The sequence below is a fragment of the Dendrobates tinctorius genome, unplaced genomic scaffold (assembly GCF_039654945.1).
Source record: "Dendrobates tinctorius isolate UK_male_01 unplaced genomic scaffold, ASM3965494v1 ptg000062l, whole genome shotgun sequence".
NCBI classification, from domain to species: domain Eukaryota; kingdom Metazoa; phylum Chordata; class Amphibia; order Anura; family Dendrobatidae; genus Dendrobates; species Dendrobates tinctorius.
This window is the reverse complement of record NW_027361730.1, coordinates 20,354,104-20,372,663: the sequence shown is the minus strand read 5'-3', so window position 1 is coordinate 20,372,663 and position 18,560 is coordinate 20,354,104. Positions and strand designations below refer to the sequence as shown.

General features: G+C 41.2%; 1 protein-coding gene across 1 annotated transcript in view; it reads left to right on the top strand.

The window, feature by feature from the left end:
• ZNF592 (zinc finger protein 592) overlaps positions 1-18,560 on the top strand; it is a 70,902-nt gene that overhangs the window by 40,674 nt on the left and 11,668 nt on the right. Inside the window, exons 7-8 of the mRNA XM_073579363.1 lie at positions 2,542-2,799; positions 16,484-16,593. Coding sequence (XP_073435464.1) covers positions 2,542-2,799; positions 16,484-16,593 — 368 coding nt within the window. The remainder of the gene's footprint in view (positions 1-2,541; positions 2,800-16,483; positions 16,594-18,560) is intronic.

Sequence of the window (18,560 nt, the reverse complement as noted above, 5' to 3'; positions counted from 1 at the left end):
TGGATTGATCATGCTCAGGTGGTACTTGTCGCATGGCTGGCCTAGCAATGCAATCTAATTTCTGTTTCTATATGTACCTTTATACTGAGTGCTGGGAAACAGCCAAAAAGAGCCATAAGTATAAGTGAAGAAGTCCTAAAAATGGCTCTGTAGATGGCACTAATATATTTCCTACATGGTGGTTTGTGCCACTCATCAGGTAATTCATCGCTAATCCAAGAGGTAAAGAGGAGTTGTGTGCATTTGTCATCTAACTGATCTCACGTGGCAGGGTGGAGGAGGATAACCTGTAATACAGCACCAATTGTCTGTACACAGAGAATTGTTTATGCTATGAGAAGTCTGCCAAGATTTGGGTTTCTTGTTCACCTTAGACTCTGCATGGTCAAATAACTGTCGTATGACGTGGACACTGAAGCTTTACACAGAACTTGTGAGCAGCTTCCACTCAACTCTTTTTTAACCCCTAATAATTGCATGAAAAATCTCATGAATATTGGATGTACAGTCAACTCTTATCTATTCTTATGGACTGGATCATGACCATCATAATGGCCATCTAGCTACAAAACGTTTGTGCAGACATTGAAAGGCTATGTACACTTTTTCAATGATGCTGTTCATTTGCTTCTTAAAAATCTGTCACCTGATTTTTGCCACCTAATCTGAGACCAGCATAATGTACAGACAGAGACTCTGTATCCAGCTATGTGTCACTTACTGGGCTGCTTATTTTAGATTCCAGAAAATCATTGTTTCCTCAACAGATTATCACTAGAAGAACACAAATAAACTTGCCACGTAGTCTTCTATAGCCATGATCTCTGTATAACCCCGCCCCCACCACTGATTGGCAGCTTTCTGCCTATGCAGTGTACACAGAAAGCTGCCAATCACTGCTGTAGGCGAGTTTATACAGAGCTCAGCATTCAGAGAACGGATAGATCTCCAGCAGATAAAACAGTGATTTTATCAAAACTACAGCAATCATCCCAGTAAGTGCTACATCGCTGCATTCAGGTTCTCTGCCCCTACATCTTGCTGCTCTCTCATGGGTTAACAAAAACATGGCGTCAGATTCCTTTTAAATACTAAATTGGGTAGTATTTCTTAGATAGTCCTTCTTGCATTGTTGCCTGTGTTTCTGCTTCTGACACAAGTGCCAACAGAGCACACCTTCTAGCTGACATGGTTTTCTTGTTTATAAAGACCCTGCTCTCTTTACTCGGCCTCTTCCACAGCTGAGTCTACAAAAGGTAGGGGTAATCTCACAGCCTGTGTCTGTATAGAGAGACAGATCTCGTGACTGAGCCTGCATCAGGAGGGGGAGAGATCAAACGCACCCATCTGTGCCATCAAATGGGAGAAAAGACTACACAGGCTGTATTAGAAGGGTTAAGCAGTAGGAGGATGGGGCTGTGCTATCACACTGAAGATAAATGAGAAAAGTTTCACAACCTTATATTAGTGTCTTAAAACAAATGCAGGCATGAAGATTGCAGCTTTTTGATCTTGGCTAACAACTAACATAGAAAACAACATTCTTCATTGTGATAGTGGCCCATATCCTTCAGCCAGAAAAGTACCCCCTGCTGTGTATAATCTGTGACCTTTCCAAATCCTTAAAGGGGTATTACCATCTAGCATATTTGTCATATCCGCAACATATGTCGTAAATATGTGACAGTTGCGAGCCTCGTTGTTGGACTCATCTACCTCAAGAACGGGACTCCACTGTGCACCATACAGAAAGGAAGGGGATGGCCGCAGGCTCGTTCTGTCCATTTTCATACAAGCGAATAGAAAAACCTCTCTGACTTTGGAGTGAGGCAAAGCTTTTGCTGTCAGGATACATGCTGTCTTGAGTATTATCATGTTTATTCAAGTTTTTAATCGCACAGACATGTCAGATAAGCTGTAGTAATGAGCGCGTATGCTTCCCGAGCATGCTCAAGTGATCTCCCAGTATTTGTAAGTGCTTGGAGATTTAGTTTCTGTTGCCACTGTTGATATGCGGCTACTTGACAGCCTGATACCATTGGGAATTCCCTAAGGAACAGGCAATCCTCACATGTATTCAGGATGTCTAGAAGTCGCAAATCATGCAGCTGCAGCAACGAAAACTAAATCTCCGAGCACGCCAAAATACTCAGAGGACACCCGAGCATGCTCCAGGAAACCCAAGCAATGAGCATACTGGCTCATCACTAAATAAGCTCCTAAATCCCCTTCCGCCTAAGCTTTTATTTAGGCTAATTGTAGTTATTCTGTATTGGTCTTTTTAGTGTTTTGGTTTGTCTTTCCTGTTTGTTTCTCTTCCATTTTGGGGTGTTTATTTTCAGACATTTACATGTAACGTGAGTGTGTTCTATAAATGCCAAATTATTGAGAATCCAGTTATGCACAGTCCAGCTTTAATGCGACATCCTAACTGGAAATACCCTTAGAAGAGGTTGTTCATAACATGCGTTACTTTACTGTGATTCAATAATTTGTGTTTCGTAATGTATTTATGCTTTCTTTTTTTCTCTTCTTGAGCAGACTGTCCATGGCCTTCCTAAAATCCCAGAAGATTCATCAAACGCACAAACCAAATCGGATACTAATTCAGAGAAAAATGAAGACTCTACTTCAACATCAAAACTGCCTGGCAGAGCAGAGGGCATCTCCGCTACCAACAAGAGAGACACCGATTCACATCACAAGCAGAAACTAGCTGGCTATACGTGTGGAGAGTGCTCCGAGTGGATTCTTGACAGAGAGACTTATGTCTTCCACATGAAGAAAAGTCATGGCAGGGTAAGCTTATAGGAAGTTGTCCTGCAAAAGCAGTCATATGCACAGCCATGCATGCCTGACTAACAATCGTCCGCTGTAACTCGTATTGTAGTGTGTTTCACTTAAGCTGCGGAGTACATTTATTGCACAGCTATGTATGTAGGTGATCATTATTTTGCTTTTTTATTTTCATGTTTCAGAAACTAGCATTTCCCTTCTCAGTAGTCATGCGTTTTGGTTGTAGATGATGCCTTGCAGTGCTTATAATGCTCTACATATTGCCCAATAAGAACATATGAACTTGGTTAGATTCGTATCTCATCTCTTACATTACCTGCACTGAAATCTCTGAGAAGCGATTATCTCCAAATAAAATGTGTAAGAATGTTATGTACAGAAATATTACAGTGGCATGTAAAAGTTCGGGCATCCCTGGTAAAAATAGCCGTTATCGTGAACAGTTAAGCAAGTTGAAAATGTAATAACCGCTAAAAAGTCTAAAGGTGGTAAAGATGACACATTTCCTTTGTATTTTAGGCAAAAATATATACGGTATATATTTTCATGTTTTACGTTTTAAAAATTACAAATAGGAAAAAGTTTTGGGCACCCTGCATGGTTAGTACCTACTAACACACCCAGGGGAATTGTAAGACCTTCAGCTTGTGCCTTTTGAAGTAGTCTACTGTGGACTTTGATATGTGTTTAGGATCGTCATCCATTTGTAGGAGCCATTCTCTTTTCAACTTCAGCTTTTTTACACACGTTATGTTTGCATCAAGAATTTGTTCAAATTTCATTGAATCCATTCTTCCCACAACACGTGAAATGTTCCCCGTGCCATTGGCTGCAAGACATCCCACAAAGTATGGTTGATCCCCCATTCTTAATGGTTGGCAAGATGTTGTTTTCCTGAAATTTGATCATTGTGGACAAATATTTCAATTTTATCCTCATAGGTACACAGGACTTGTTACTAAAATGCATCAGGCTTGTTTACATATTCTTTTGCATACTTCTGATGCTGAATAATTTATGGTGAGTACACAGGAGAGGTTTTCTTCCGATGACTCTTCCACGAAGACCATATTTGTGCAGGTGCTGTGAGCAATAGAGCAGGGTTCCTCAACTCCAGTCCTCAAAGCCCACCAACAGATCATGTTTTCAAGATTTCCTTTGTATTGCACAGGTGATGCAATTATCACCTGAGCAATACTAAAGAAATCCTGAAAACACGATCTGTTGGTGGGCCTTGAGGACTGGAGTTGGGGAACCCTGCAATAGAACATTACACCACAACTCCAGTGTCTGCCAAATCTTTCTGAAGGTCTTTTGCAGTCAAGCAGGAGTTTTGATTTGCCTCTCTAGCAATCCTTTGAGCAGCTCACTGAAATTTTGTTTGGTCTTCCAGACCTTATCTTGACCTCCACTCTTCCTGTTAACTGCCATTTCTTAATTACATTTCAAACTGAGGAAAGGACAACTTGAAAACACTTTGCTATCTTCTTATAGCCTTCTCATGCTTTGTAGGCCTCCACCATTTTCATTTTCAGAGTGTTAGGCAGCTTCTTAGAAGAAACCATGGCTGTTTTTTGGCACAAGATTAGAGGAGACTGGGTTTTTATAAAGCTGGTAAATTTGCATTTCTTGGCCTTTCCTAACGATGATTGTGAACAAGCCATAACCCTAACAGGTTAATTAAAGTCTGAAATCTTGAACAAAGTTGTCTTCGCACACAAATCTCCAAGGGTGCCCAAACTTTTTCATTGACTTGTTTTCCTCTTAGTAATTTTTAAAATGTAAAAAATGACTTTTTTGCCTAAAGTACAGAGGAAATATGTCATCTTTAACTTTAGCCCTTTTAGAGATCATTTCATCTTCAACTTGCTTAACTGTTCACAATAACAGTAATTTTTGACCAGGGGTGCCCAAAATGTTACATGTCACTGTACGTTCAGTAGGACAGACACAATGCCATTTAAATTTATTACTGGAGCTAAATCTCGTCTTTTATTTCCCAGTTATAAAAGAATTATTCAGTGAGCGCTTTGGCATGTAGGGAGATGGAGAAAGGTAGAGCATTCCATTGGCTTCCTGTAGTGTCATTGCAACCCTATACTTGAAAGTGGCCTTTGGTGTGCCATAGATCAAAGCCTCATAGATTGTGCCAGAGGCAAGAGCTATTGGGCTGCCTGTCAGTGTGACACGGACATAAGTAGTGCATTATCAATGTGATTTAAAGGATCGCGTCTCACTCCTCTCTGTGAAAACAAAATGTTTATTTTCTTTTGCAAAAGAAGTTTAAAAAATGTTATATATGGGGTATCACTGTACTTATGTTTGTATTTATTCTACACCATAAATGTAAAGATAAATATATATATGCAAAATACAATGCCAAAATTGCTATTTTTTTGGTCATCAATCTTGCAAATAAATGGAATAAAAAGTGATCTAAAATTTGTACCACAAATGGGACCAGTGAAAACCACATCTTAACGACCGCCGGTACACCTTTTAACGGCGGCAGTTGAGGGTACTTATTCCTTAGCACCACTGTTTAATGGCACTGAGCAATAAATGGATAGCGCCCCCAACCCCGGAGTACATGAGTTGGGTCAGTTTTTACCATCCCCAGTATTGCAATCGCCGTTATTCACCGAATAACAGCGACCGCAAAAAAAAAAAAAACACATTTCCCATTTATTTCTCTCTCCTCTGATATGAGCTAGCCTACCAGAGGAGAGAGAATGGGGTCCTCTGAGCCCCCCGCCCCGGTACCTCTGGCATCCCCCAGTCCCTCCGCTCTGTTCCCCAGCCCTCGGCAACTTCCCCCAGGAAGAAAATGACGGGCGTACGCGCAGAGCACGCCTGCCGAAATCTGCAAGCCAGCAACAATAGGAGATTTTTCCTATTGGTTCATTTTCATCACTGATAGACCCTATCACAGTGCTGAAAACAAAAACAACAGGAAATCAACCCCCCCCCCTTTATCAACTCCTTAGTTAGGTAAAAATAATTACAAAAATACATATTTTTTTTTGTTGGGGTTGGAGCTTAGGGTTTGGGTTAGAGCTGGGGCTAGGGTTGTGGTGTTGGGATTAGGGTTATGGCTGGGGTTGAGATTAGGGTTATAGTTAGGGTTGAGATTAGGATTATGGTTAGGGTTGGAGTTAGAATTAGGGGGGTTCCACTATTTAGGTACATCAGGGGGTCTCCAAACGCAACATGGTTCCCATCATTGATTCCAGCCAATTTTGCCTTAATAAAGTCAAATGGTTCTCCCTCCCTTCTGAGCCCTGCCATGCGCCCAAACAGTGGCTTTCCCCCACATACGGGATATCTGTGTTCTTTGTGAAAAAAGCAGGGCTGTGGAGTCGGTAAGCCACAGTTGAGACTCCGACTCCTGGATTTTATCAGGCTCCGACTCCGACTCCTTCATAAATGGCCAATTCATAACAACAAATTTACTGTTGTAAAATATTAAACATCGTGCTTATTCAGTTTCTCACCTTCATGTAAGTAATCAGACCACTTAGAGCAAAAACTACATTTATTAGAATACAATTAGAATATAGCAAATAACTTTTATAAACTTTTCTAAACTGTAAGTAAATATGCAATAAACACTTTTATGCAGTTAATAAGAAGAAATCTATAAATTTGTCCTCAGAAAAAGTATTGCCTCTGTCAGATCCTCCTTCATGGATGCCCTCAAATCTGATCTAATTATTTTGAGAGCAGAGAACAACCTCTCTACACTAACTTGTGTTGGTGGCAAAGCAGTAACCACTCGGGCAACATCTCTGACAATGTCAGGATACAGAGGAATCGCTTGTTGCATTGTTATTTTTGATGAACGGTCAAATTTCTCAATTTCTTTTAGTGCACATGAAAAATTCTGCTGAAATGTACTGGCTGTGTTCCTTGATGGGGATGACTCTTCTATGCGGGAACGCTTTGCACGGTCCTTGTGATCCAAATATTTTTCGAAATTAAATTCTTCATCAGTTGATGATGAGGGTGAAGATGTGGCAGGACGACCAAATTCTTCTTCTTCCTCCTGACTGTTCTGCAACCCTTTCATCCTTACTGCTATTTCAAACAGAGCTTCTTTTCCTTTACTTAGCTGTTGATCATCTAGAAGAATCCGATGCATTGGGTCTACATAAACAGCTGCCAAAAGAATGTTATTTTGTAATAGTAGCTCCTCTCCGTTTCATTGATGTAGCAATGCCACTTGCAATTAACCCTCCTCTTTGGGATAGGCGAAACATCAGGTTCTTCCACTCCTTTAAGAAAATACCTGGAGTTAAGTCCTCTGCTTGTAATTTTTTAGTCACTGTAAATGGGTGCTCTAGCAATTTTTCCAGCTCAGTCACCTGATTCCACTGACTTTCATTTAGCGTCAGTTGAGGGTTAGCCATGTCTACAAGAAAGGTTTTCAGTTCAACCAAGCGCTGAATCATTAAGTAAGTACTGCCCCATCGTGTGGCTTGATCAATAATTGCCCCTTTTCCAGCACGTTTCTTCAAAATTGAGTCAACTTTAGGGGTTCTGGCAACAGTAGCCAATTTTCTCACCTTGCCAATCAGTGCAGCAGCATGTCCTTCTTGCAGACTGTCTCTTATAGCCAGCTGTAGCGTATGCACAACACAGCGCATGTGATGAATGAAAGAACATATTGACACAGTTTCAACAAGATCATCTAAACTATCATGTTGCTGTTCATCTGAAGCAACTTCAGTTTGCTCCTCGGTTACAATACTGTGTTCCTCTATTTCAAACATTTCTGTGTCTGTGGACCCAGAATGTTCTTCTAGCTGCTGGTCACCATCATTACTCTCATTCATTAGCTTAATAGTACTTATCATATTTGAAGCATTGTCAGTTACGACAGAAAGAACTTGCTCTTTTTTAAGTTCATAGTCTTGCAGAACCTTTTCCACCAAGACCAGGAGAAACTCACTGGTGTGATGAGCTTTGGTGTCTTTTACTGCCAATGTCTTGGCAACTATTTCATTTTTGTCACAAACAAATCGGACATTGATGGCAAAATAGTTCACTCTGTGACGTGTGCAGGCATCCATTTTAAGAAACAGAAAGCGTCCCTTGAGAGTTTTTTTAAGTTCTTCCTTTTGTTTAAAAGCTTCTTCGATTACTAATTTTCTAATACTCTCTCTCCAGAGAAACACCAAGCTTGCGGGCCATTTCCCCATTCAGACACACAAAAGCTGGTCGTGAAAATAATGAAATAGGCACACTATCCTTTACAACAAGCTCTGTGATCTGTTTTTTAAATGTATCTACTGTCATTGTCACAGTAACTTTGTCACTGACAAAATATCTTGCAACTGATGGCTGCAAAGTTCTCTGCTCCTTTGTTTGGCTGGAAGAGCTGGGCACTGGTTCATTGGTTTGGATGCAGTCTTTCTCATCCACTGCTTTCAGTACTTCTGGATGAAAGCGCTGTAAATGTCTCTTTAGATTAGAAGCTCTGGTAGGAGCATTTTTATCTTTGCCTGAATATGCACTCATCTTGGCTTCACAGCATTTGTTTTCGTCTGGATCATTTGTCATACACTGACAGACATAATGTTTTCTATCTTGAGTGATGGTGAAATGTTCAAATACAGCTGATTTAATGTGATGCTTCTTTGACATTCTCAGGTTTTTAATTCTGCATTCACAATCCAAATGACAATTGTTTTTCCTAAAAACAATTGTACAAAATTATTGCCAGGTCGTACAACTGATATAGTGGTCATTAATACTGTTATTATTCCTCATGTACTCACAGTTAACTGATGCAAAGTTTGTTGAAAGGATAATACTTCTTACAGTCTTCCTCTTCTGAGTAGCAGGCAGCTGTGAGATGCTTGGAAGACGCACACCTAGTATGATCTAGTCTAGAGGAGGAGCTTTACTACTAAGAATTTGCAACACATTTTCACTTTCAGTTTCATACATTGTAAGTAGGGGGGTTGGGGCAGCATGAGGTTAACCAAGTATAAGATTAGATAAGGGCAGTGGAGAACAGTGACACACAAGAAGTAAGAAATGTCTCTATCTCCAGCAGAACTGCTTATCACTGTTGTTCATAGTTTGATAGAACATATACACTCACTGGCCACTTTATTAGGTACACCATGCTAGTAACGGGTTGGACCCCCTTTTGCCTTCAGAACTGCCTCAATTCTTCGTGGCAGAGATTCAACAAGGTGCTGGAAGCATTCCTCAGAGATTTTGGACCATATTGACATGATGGCATCACACAGTTGGCGCAGATTTGTCGGCTGCACATCCCTGATGCGAATCTCCCGTTCCACCACATCCCAAAGATGCTCTATTGGATTGAGATCTGGTGACTGAGGAGGCCATTTGAGTACAGTGAACTCATTGTCATGTTCAAGAAACCAATCTGAGATGATTCGAGCTTTATGACATGGCGCATTATCCTGCTGAAAGTAGCCATCAGATGTTGGGTACATTGTGGTCATAAAGGGATGGACATGGTCAGCAACAATACTCAGGTAGGCTGTGGCGTTGCAACGATGCTCAATTGGTACCAAGGGGCCCAAAGAGTGCCAAGAAAAAATTCCCCACACCATGACACCACCACCACCAGCCTGAACCGTTGATACAAGGCAGGATGGATCCATGCTTTCATGTTGTTTACGCCAAATTCTGACCCTACCATCCGAATGTCGCAGCAGAAATCGAGACTCATCAGACCAGGCAACGTTTTTCCAATCTTCTACTGTCCAATTTCGATGAGCTTGTGCAAATTGTAGCCTCAGTTTCCTGTTCTTAGCTGAGAGGAGTGGTACCCAGTGTGGTCTTCTGCTGCTGTAGCCCATCTGCCTCAAAGTTCGACGCACTGTGCGTTCAGAGATGCTCTTCTGCCTACCTTGGTTGTAACGGGTGGCAATTTGAGTCACTGTTGCCTTTCTATCAGCTCGAACCAGTCTGCCCATTCTCCTCTGACCTCTGGCATCAACAAGGCATTTCCGGCCACAGAACTGCCGCTCACTGGATTTTCTTTCTTTTTCGGACAATTCTCTGTAAACCCTAGAGATGGTTGTGCGTGAAAATCCCAGTAGATCAGCAGTTTCTGAAATACTCAGACCAGCCCTTCTGGCACCAACAATCATGCCACGTTCAAAGGCACTCAAATCACCTTTCTTCCCCATACTGATGCTCGGTTTGAACTGCAGGAGATTGTCTTGAACATGTCTACATGCCTAAATGCACTGAGTTGCCGCCATGTGATTGGCTGATTAGAAATTAAGTCTTAACACACAGTTGGACAGGTGTACCTAATAAAGTGGCCAGTGAGTGTATATTTGAGTAACATTTATAAAATTCATATGAAAGTTCAATTATGAAATATTAATACATTTTTTTTAAAGCTGGAGTCGGTACATTTCTACAGACTCCGACTCCAACCAAAACTAACTCCGACTCCACGACTCCGACTCCACAGCCCTGGAAAAAAGTTCATTTTTTTTCCTTCCACATTGCTTTAGTTCTCGTGAAGCACTAGAAGGGTTAGTAAACTTCTTAAATGTGGTTTTCCACACCTTGAGGGGGTGCAGTTTTTAGAATGGTGTCACTTTTGGGTATTTTCTGTTGTATTGACACCCCAAACTCACTTCCAATGTGAGGTTGTCCCTAAAAAAAAAAAAAAATAGTTTGTACATTTTTGTTGGAAAGATGAGAAATTGCTGGTCGAATTTTAACCCTTATAACATACTAACAGAAAAAATTGTTTCAAAAATTGTCCTGATGTAATGTAGACATGTGGGAAAAGCTATTTATTAACAATTTTGTGCGACATGACAATTAAGGCTGTGTGCCCACGTTGCGTTTTTTTTAAGCGTTTTTGATGCGTTTTTCAGGGTCAAACTGCATTAAAAAAATCGCTTAAAAGAAGCATCCCATTCATTTTAATGCATTTTGGCCTTTTTGTGCCGATGGATGCTTTTTTTACCGTTAAGGAAACGCTTAGCGGTAAAAAACGCAGCATGTTCATTAATTTCCGCTTAGGTCCGCATTTTTGGCTATTTCCTATAGTCCAAAAGACACCCCGAAAAAAACGCATCAAAAACGCGCAGTTTTTTTGTGCAAAAACCGCGCGTTTTCTGGGAAGGAGACCCGTTTCCTGAGTGTTTAAAAACGCTACTGTGGGCACATAGCCTAAGGCTATGTGCCCACGTAGCGTTTTAAAACGCTCACTAAAAACCGGACTCCTTCCCAGAAATCGCGCGGTTTTTTCCGTGCGATTATGATCGCGATTTTGCCGCGATATTCAAGCACTTTCCAAGCGATTTGAAGCATCGCTTGGAAAGTGATTGACAGGTTGGTCACACTCGTCAAACTTAGTGTTTGACAATTGTGACCAGGTTTTTACTATTGAGGCCGCCTATGCGGCTTCAATAGTAAAAGATAGGATGTTAAAATGCTAAAAAAAATAAAAAAATTGGGGTATATTTACCTTCCGGCGTCCCGCGCTGCATTCCCGGGCCACAGCGTTCCCAGTAATGCCTTGCGAGACCTGTGATGACGTAGTCTCGCGTTGCTATAGCGATCTCGCGAGACCACGTCATTACAGGGCCTTGCCGCAAGGCATTACTGGGAACGCTTAGGCCGGGAATGCAGCGCGGGACGCCGGAAGGTAAATATACCCCGATATTTTATTTTTTATTCTTTTTTTTTTTTTTTTACAGGGGTATGGTACCCAGGGCCTGGAAGACAGTCTCCTCTCCTCCACACCGTGGGTACCAACCGCACATGAAACGCTTAACTTCCCGCATGGTGGGCATAGCCACATGCGGGAAGTAAGCGATTCTCATGCATTCCTATGGGTGTGGAATTGCGGCAATTCTTTGCGATTCTGCACAAAAGAATGAGCATGCTGTGATTTTTTTTTTCCGCGATGCGATTCCACAGCGGGAAAAAGCGCAGCATTAGCACAGCATGTGCGGATGCCATAGGAATGCATGGGGGGCGTTCTGTACACGATTTTTAAACGTTTTCGCGCCGAAAATCGCGGCAAAAACGTTTAAATCGCTACGTGGGCACACAGCCTAAAAGTTTGAAAATTGCAAAATTTCGCCAAATTTTTGTTGGTTTCATAAATAAACGCTAGTAATTTTGAAGATATTTTTTTTTTTCTCATGAAGTACAATGTGTCATGAACAAACATTCTCAGAAACAGCAAGATCCATTGAAGCGTTTCAGAGTTATTACCTCTTAAAGTGACAGTCAAAATTGTAAAATATTTGCTGGGTCATTAAGTGCAAAATTAGCTCTGTCACTAAGGGGTTGAGTACTGTAAGCCCTCCTATATCTCCATTGAACGTATAGCGATACAAAAGCAATTTTTTATTGAGTACTCGATGTTTAACCCCTTCTTGACCCAGCCTATTTTGACCTTAATGACCTGACCATTTTTGGCAATTCTGACCAGTGTCCCTTTATGAGGTAATAACTCAGAAACGCTTCAACGGATCCTAGCGATTCTGAGATTATTTTTTTCGTGACATATTGGGCTTCATGTTAGTGGTAAATTTAGGTCGATTAATTTTTGCATTTATATGTGAAAAAAACAAATTTGGCGAAAATTTTGAAAATTTCGCAATTTTCATATTTTGAATTTTTATTCCGTTAAACCAGAGGGTTATGTGACACAAAATAGTTAATAAATAACATTTCCCACATGTCTACTTTACATCAGCACAATTTTGGAAGCAAAATTTTTTTTGTTAGGAAGTTATAAGGGTTAAAAGTTGACCAGCGATTTCTCATTTTTACAACAAAATTTACAAAACCATTTTTTTTAGTGACCACCTCACATTTAAAGTCACTTTGAGGTGTCTATATGGCAGAAAATACCCAAAAGTGACACCATTCTAAAAACTGCACCCCTCAAGGTGCTCAAAACTACATTCTAGAAGATTATTAACCCTTCAGGTGCTTCACAGAAACTAAAGCAATGTGGAAGGAAAAAATGGACATTTTAATTTTTCCAACAAAAATTTTCTTTTAGCATCAATTTTTTTCATTTTCACATGGGCAACAGGATAAAATGGATTCTAAAATTTGTTGGACAATTTCTCCTGAGTACGCTAATACCTCATATGTGGTCATAAACCACTGTTTGGGCGTACGGCAGGGCCTGGAAGGGAAGGAGCACCATTTGACTTTTTGAATGGAAAATTAGCGATAGGAAGGGGAGGGGGAGCAGATGATGGCGGTGACCGATCGCCGCCGTCCATCGGTGGCGGGGGCCGATCGGCCCCGACAGTCGGTGTGGGGGGGGTCGGGTGTCGGTGTCCAGCCATGTCCGATGCTATTGCAGCATCGGCCATGGCTGGATTGTAGTATTTCACCAAATTTCATTGGTGAAATATTACAAATCGCTCTGATTGGCTGTTTCACCCGACCCGCAGGAGGGCGATTTATAGCATGACGCCTACGTAGGCGTCATGGGTCGTTTGGGCACGACTTTTCATGACGCCTACGTAGGCGTCATGGGTTGTGAAGGGGTTAAAAGTAATAAAGCATAAGGGTTCTTTTACACTTGCCGTGTTTTTGCGGGCTGTTTTTGCAGCCCCAATAGATTTCAGTGGGACCGCAAAAATTCATTGGAGCGCCGTATGGTCGTGAGGGCGTATATACGGCCGTGTAAAAATATCAAGCTTGCTCGATATTTTTCACAGCTCACAGGCACGGCCGCAATACATTGCAATGGTGCCACAAAAACAACGGTAGCTTGTTTTTGCGGTACACCTTATCCGAGAAGGGCCGCAAAAATCACGGGAAGTGTAAAAGAAGCCTAAAACTACATATATTTATTGCCATAATAATGAAGTTAACATTTTATGTGTGCAAGTAAAAAGTATTAAGCTTAAACTGTCAAAAAACATCAGATTAGGCTGTACGTACCCCAAAATGATGGCACTGCCAAATTCAACTTATCCTACATAAAACAAGCAATGATTTAAAAAAAATAAAAAAAAAAAAATGTATGGATGTTGTGGCACGATCATATTAAAACATTTTTTTTTTTTTTGACCTTTTTACAATTTAAGTCTATTGAAAATGATGCTATGGCTAGGATGGGGGCTGCTGTTGGAATCACGTGACTGGGGCCCTTTTTTATTACATTCTTAGAGAACCCCTTTAACAGTACTAGTTTCTGAAATAATTAACTTTTGGGTTTCTTTTTTAACCTAGCAAACAAGTTGTGTTTTTGTTATTTGTTTGGAAGTTATTAAATTTTGATGAATGTCCGTATGCTGACTGACAGACATAAATGAAATACTTCTAGAGAGGTGACCACTGCATTATTTCTAAACCTACGATTAGACCAGGTGGGCAAAAAGCTGTCACTTGCTGCATTAGTCTTATACCTTGCAGCAGTATGTACATGTCTGTGTCAAATTCCATCACCGGAAGACAGAATACAGGAAACCAGCGAGTTATCAATGAATTGCCTTTAGGTTTTTTTTTCCCCAAAAGTTTAGAATGGAAAAAAAAATTAGATGAATTCTTTTAACCCCCTTAACGAACGGAGGTATTTTCTTTTTTGCTCCCCTTCTTCCCAGAGCCATAACTTTTTTTTTTTTTTTTTTTTCTCTTTTCTTCTTCAGTCATAATGGCCATGTGAGGGCTTGTTTTTTGTGGGAGGAGCTGCACTTAAGAACAACACCATTGGTTTTAACAGATCGTGTACTGGAAAAAATTCCAATTGCGGTGAAATTGCAAAAAAAAGTGCAATTCCACACTTACTTTTTTTTTGTTGTTTTTTTTATACCATGTCCACTAAATGCTAAAACTGACCTGCCATTATGATTCTCCAGGTCATTACGGGTTCATAGACATCAAACGTGTAGGTTCTTTTTTATTTAAGTAGTGAAAAAAATCCAAACTTAGGTTTATTAAAAAACAAAAAAAAAAACTGCCGAGCTGACGTTTTTATTGATACCATTTTGGTGTAGATACAGTCTTTTGATCACCCTTTATTGCAATATAGCGGTGACCAAAATAACGTAATTCTGGCGTTTTTAATTTTTTTTTTTTCTCTCGTTACACCATTTACCGATCAGATTAATTTTTTTTATATTAATCGGGCGATTCTGAATGCGGCAATGCCAAATATATTCAATTTTTTTTTTTTTTTAATGGGGTGAAAGGAGGGTGATTTGAACTTATTTTTTTATTAATTTTTAAACTTTTTTTTTTTTTTTTTTTTTAACCGTCAAGCTTCAATAGTCTCCATGGGAGACTAGACGCTGCAGTTGTCCGATTGCCTGTGTGTAGCAGAGATGCTCACTTGCTATGAGCTCCGATGACCGGGCAGCGCTCATAGCAATCCAGCTATGACAACCATAGAGGTTTGCTGAAGACCTTTGGTTGTCATGCCAACCCATCGTTGACCCGCAATCATGTGACTGGGTCACCGATGGGTGGGATTTCCCGTACGCTTCTGGTAAGCATGAGTTACTTGCTGCTGTCAGGAATTGACAGCGGTATGTAAGGCTGGTTTCACACTTGCTTTTTTTTGCAGCGCGTTTTCCCGCAAAAAAACGCATTGAAAAAACGCATACAAAAGCATACAACTGCTGCGTTTTTTTTCAAGCATTTTTATGAGCATGCATGAAAAAAACGCAGCGTTTTTATGCGTTTGTATGCGTTTTTAGTGCGTTTTTACCGTGTTTGCGTTTTTTTCCAACATTAGGTGGCCCCTCACACTAACCCAAACCATGACTTTACTAACCCTAACCCTGACCCTAACCCTTAACCAAACCATACTTAACCCTAACCCTGACCCTAAACCTAACCCTGACCCTAACCCTTAACCAAACCATACTTAACCCTAACCCTGACCCTAACCCTTAACCAAACCATACTTAACCCTAACCCTAAACCCTAACTAACCCTAACCCAAACCCTTAACCAAACCATACTTAACCCTAACCCAAACCCTAAACCCTAACTAACCCTATCCCTGACCCTAAACCTAACCCTGACCCTAACCCTTAACCAAACCATACTTAACCCTAACCCAAACCCTAACTAACCCTGACCCTAAACCTAACCCTGACCCTAACCCTAACCCTAAACCCCCTTAACTAACCCTAACTCTAAACCAAACCCCTAAATTCCATGGTTAACAAAAAAAAACGCATGTGCAAAAAAAGCATACATAAGCATGCCAATGCGCACATATGCGCACCCATAGACTATAATGGGTGTCTTGCTGTAAAAAAACGCATTGCGCGCGCATGCGTTTTTTTGAGGCAAGTCGGACGCACCAAAAAATGCAACAGGTTGCATTTTGTGCGCCCGAGCGCATACCGCAAAAAAACGCATGCGCGGTAAAACGCGTACAAACGCATGTGTATGCGCACATAAGCGCATCCCATGCAAAGTATAGGAAAAAAACGCATGCGCTATTTAGCGCTAAAATACCGCGAAAAAAAACGCAAGTGTGAAACCAGCCTAACAGCCTCGGGTGGATTGCGTTTCTACTCACGGCTGTTAGAGGCACATGTTGGCTGTTCAAACAGCAGACATGTGCCGGGAAAGATACAAGATCAGTGCCGGAGCCCACATCTGAATAGCAAGAGCCAACGTGGTGTTAAAAAATACATTTTCTGACAACTTGATCATCACCATAATATTTGCTTTTCTTTAGAACATGAAGAGGTACCCATGCCGGCAATGTGAACGTTCCTTTAATTCTACAACCAGCTTACGACGACACACTAGAAACAACCACGATACAAAAAAGGAGTATGCCTGTTGGTAAGCTATTAAATTATATTTCCCTGATAGTTGTAAATGATGAGAAAATGTTTTGCTTGTTTTGTAAGGTGATCGGGCAAGGTAATCATGAAAAAAGTATTTTTAACAACACTCGTTCATGATTATATTGCAGTATAAATGCTCCTTTAGTGTCAGCAGTATTTGTCAACTGTGTGATTATAGTATATAGATCATTTCCTAAATTTGCATTTTATGGACGCGAGTGGAACAAAAACAGTCATTGTATTATAAATAAACCTTAACCCATTTTTCGCCTCAAAATTAGTGTTTTTTTTATGACCTTTACTGTGAAATAAGTGTCTGTACGCTAAGTATTGCCTTTTATCTGTTTTGTTTTTTTAGCTTCATATTTTTTTAAATCCTTTTTCATGAGCTAGTCCATGCATATGTCCCAGGATTGCTCCCCCTATCCTTCATTATCTGCCTTCTACATTAATATTTCCGGTACATTATGCTTGAAGTGTTAAAGGAGAAATCTGAGAAGAAAACTAGTTCATAAAGCAGGATTTTTTGGCCACTCACCGTAAAATCTGTTTCTCAGAGCCTTCATTGGGGGACACAGGAACCATGGGTGTATGCTGCTGCCTCTAGGAGGCTGACACTATGCACAAAAAAAGTTAGCTCCTCCTCCGCAGTGTACACCCCATCGATCAGCACTAGGATATTCAGTTAGTGAGAAAGCAGTAGGAGAAGCAACAAATGAGAGAGAAAACACGCAAACTCAAACTGTAACAAAATAATACAGTAAACAGAGCTGTTAAACTTGGAAGGTGGAACTGTGTCCCCCAATGAAGGCTCTGAGAAACAGATTTTACTGTGAGTAGCCAAAAAATCCTGTTTTCTCTGTCGCTTCATTGGGGGACACAGGAAACCATGGGACGTCCCAAAGCAGTACCCAAAGGGAGGGAACAGCAGAAAACTCTATTCAGGTCGGAGAGCTCACCAGTGCCGCCTGCAATGTCTTTCTACCTAAGCTGGCATTCACCGAATTGTAAACATGAACCCTGAAAAAGTTTGCGAACATGTGGATGGAGGACCGATTATCACTTTGCAGGGTGGAGGTCCTGTGAGTACCGCCAGGAGGCTGCACACTGCCCAGGTAGAGTGTGCCTTACACCCAGGAGAAGTCGCTCTGCTCTGACCCGGTAAGCCTCCAATTGCCGTCTGGATCCAGCGAGCAATTGTTGACTTGGAGGACGAAGAACTTCTATACACACGAGTCTGTGTTACAAAAAAGAAGCGGGACAGCCTTATCCGGATAGACGTACGTCACCCTGACCAGGTAACCTGATGAGGGAACGCTACCTACGGAGGATGAGTCCGAGCCAGACGAAAAGGAAATGAATCAAGAATGACGAGTAGAGGCTTGATGAGAATGTTCGTGAGGTACGCGAAGAGCACTGAACCTGTAATCCACAGAATGTGCAAAAACTACTGTCAAAGTCTCTGCGAAGACTTCGGGAGTGGTCGAGAGCCCGAAAAGGAAGGAGACAAATTGAAAAAGGACCCACCTGTCGCAAAACTCAGGAAACTCTGATGCTCTGAAGACATAAGGACGTGGATAAAGGCTTCCATGGAACAAAAAACACCTGCGGTTCCCAGGAAGCAGCTACTGAACAAAGACTCCATCTTGAGAAGACAAAGACTGACTCCTCCATTCAGTAATCTTGGATCCATGATGAGTAACACAGAGGAAAATATACCAGGACTGGTCCTGGGAGGATCTACCACTCGCGTCACGGAAACGCCCAGAGGAGGATTTAAAGAAAACCTTTTTCTTATCCTGGCGAGTCTGTGGCTTCTCTCGGTGGGACAACTCCTGCGTTGAAGGGAAACCTTGGAAGTACCGAAACTCGCATAACGAAGGAGAACGGTGAGGCTTGGCCTGAAGGAGTAGAGAACTCGTCCCTCTGGTGGCCTCCTTAATAATTTGGTCCAACTTGGAG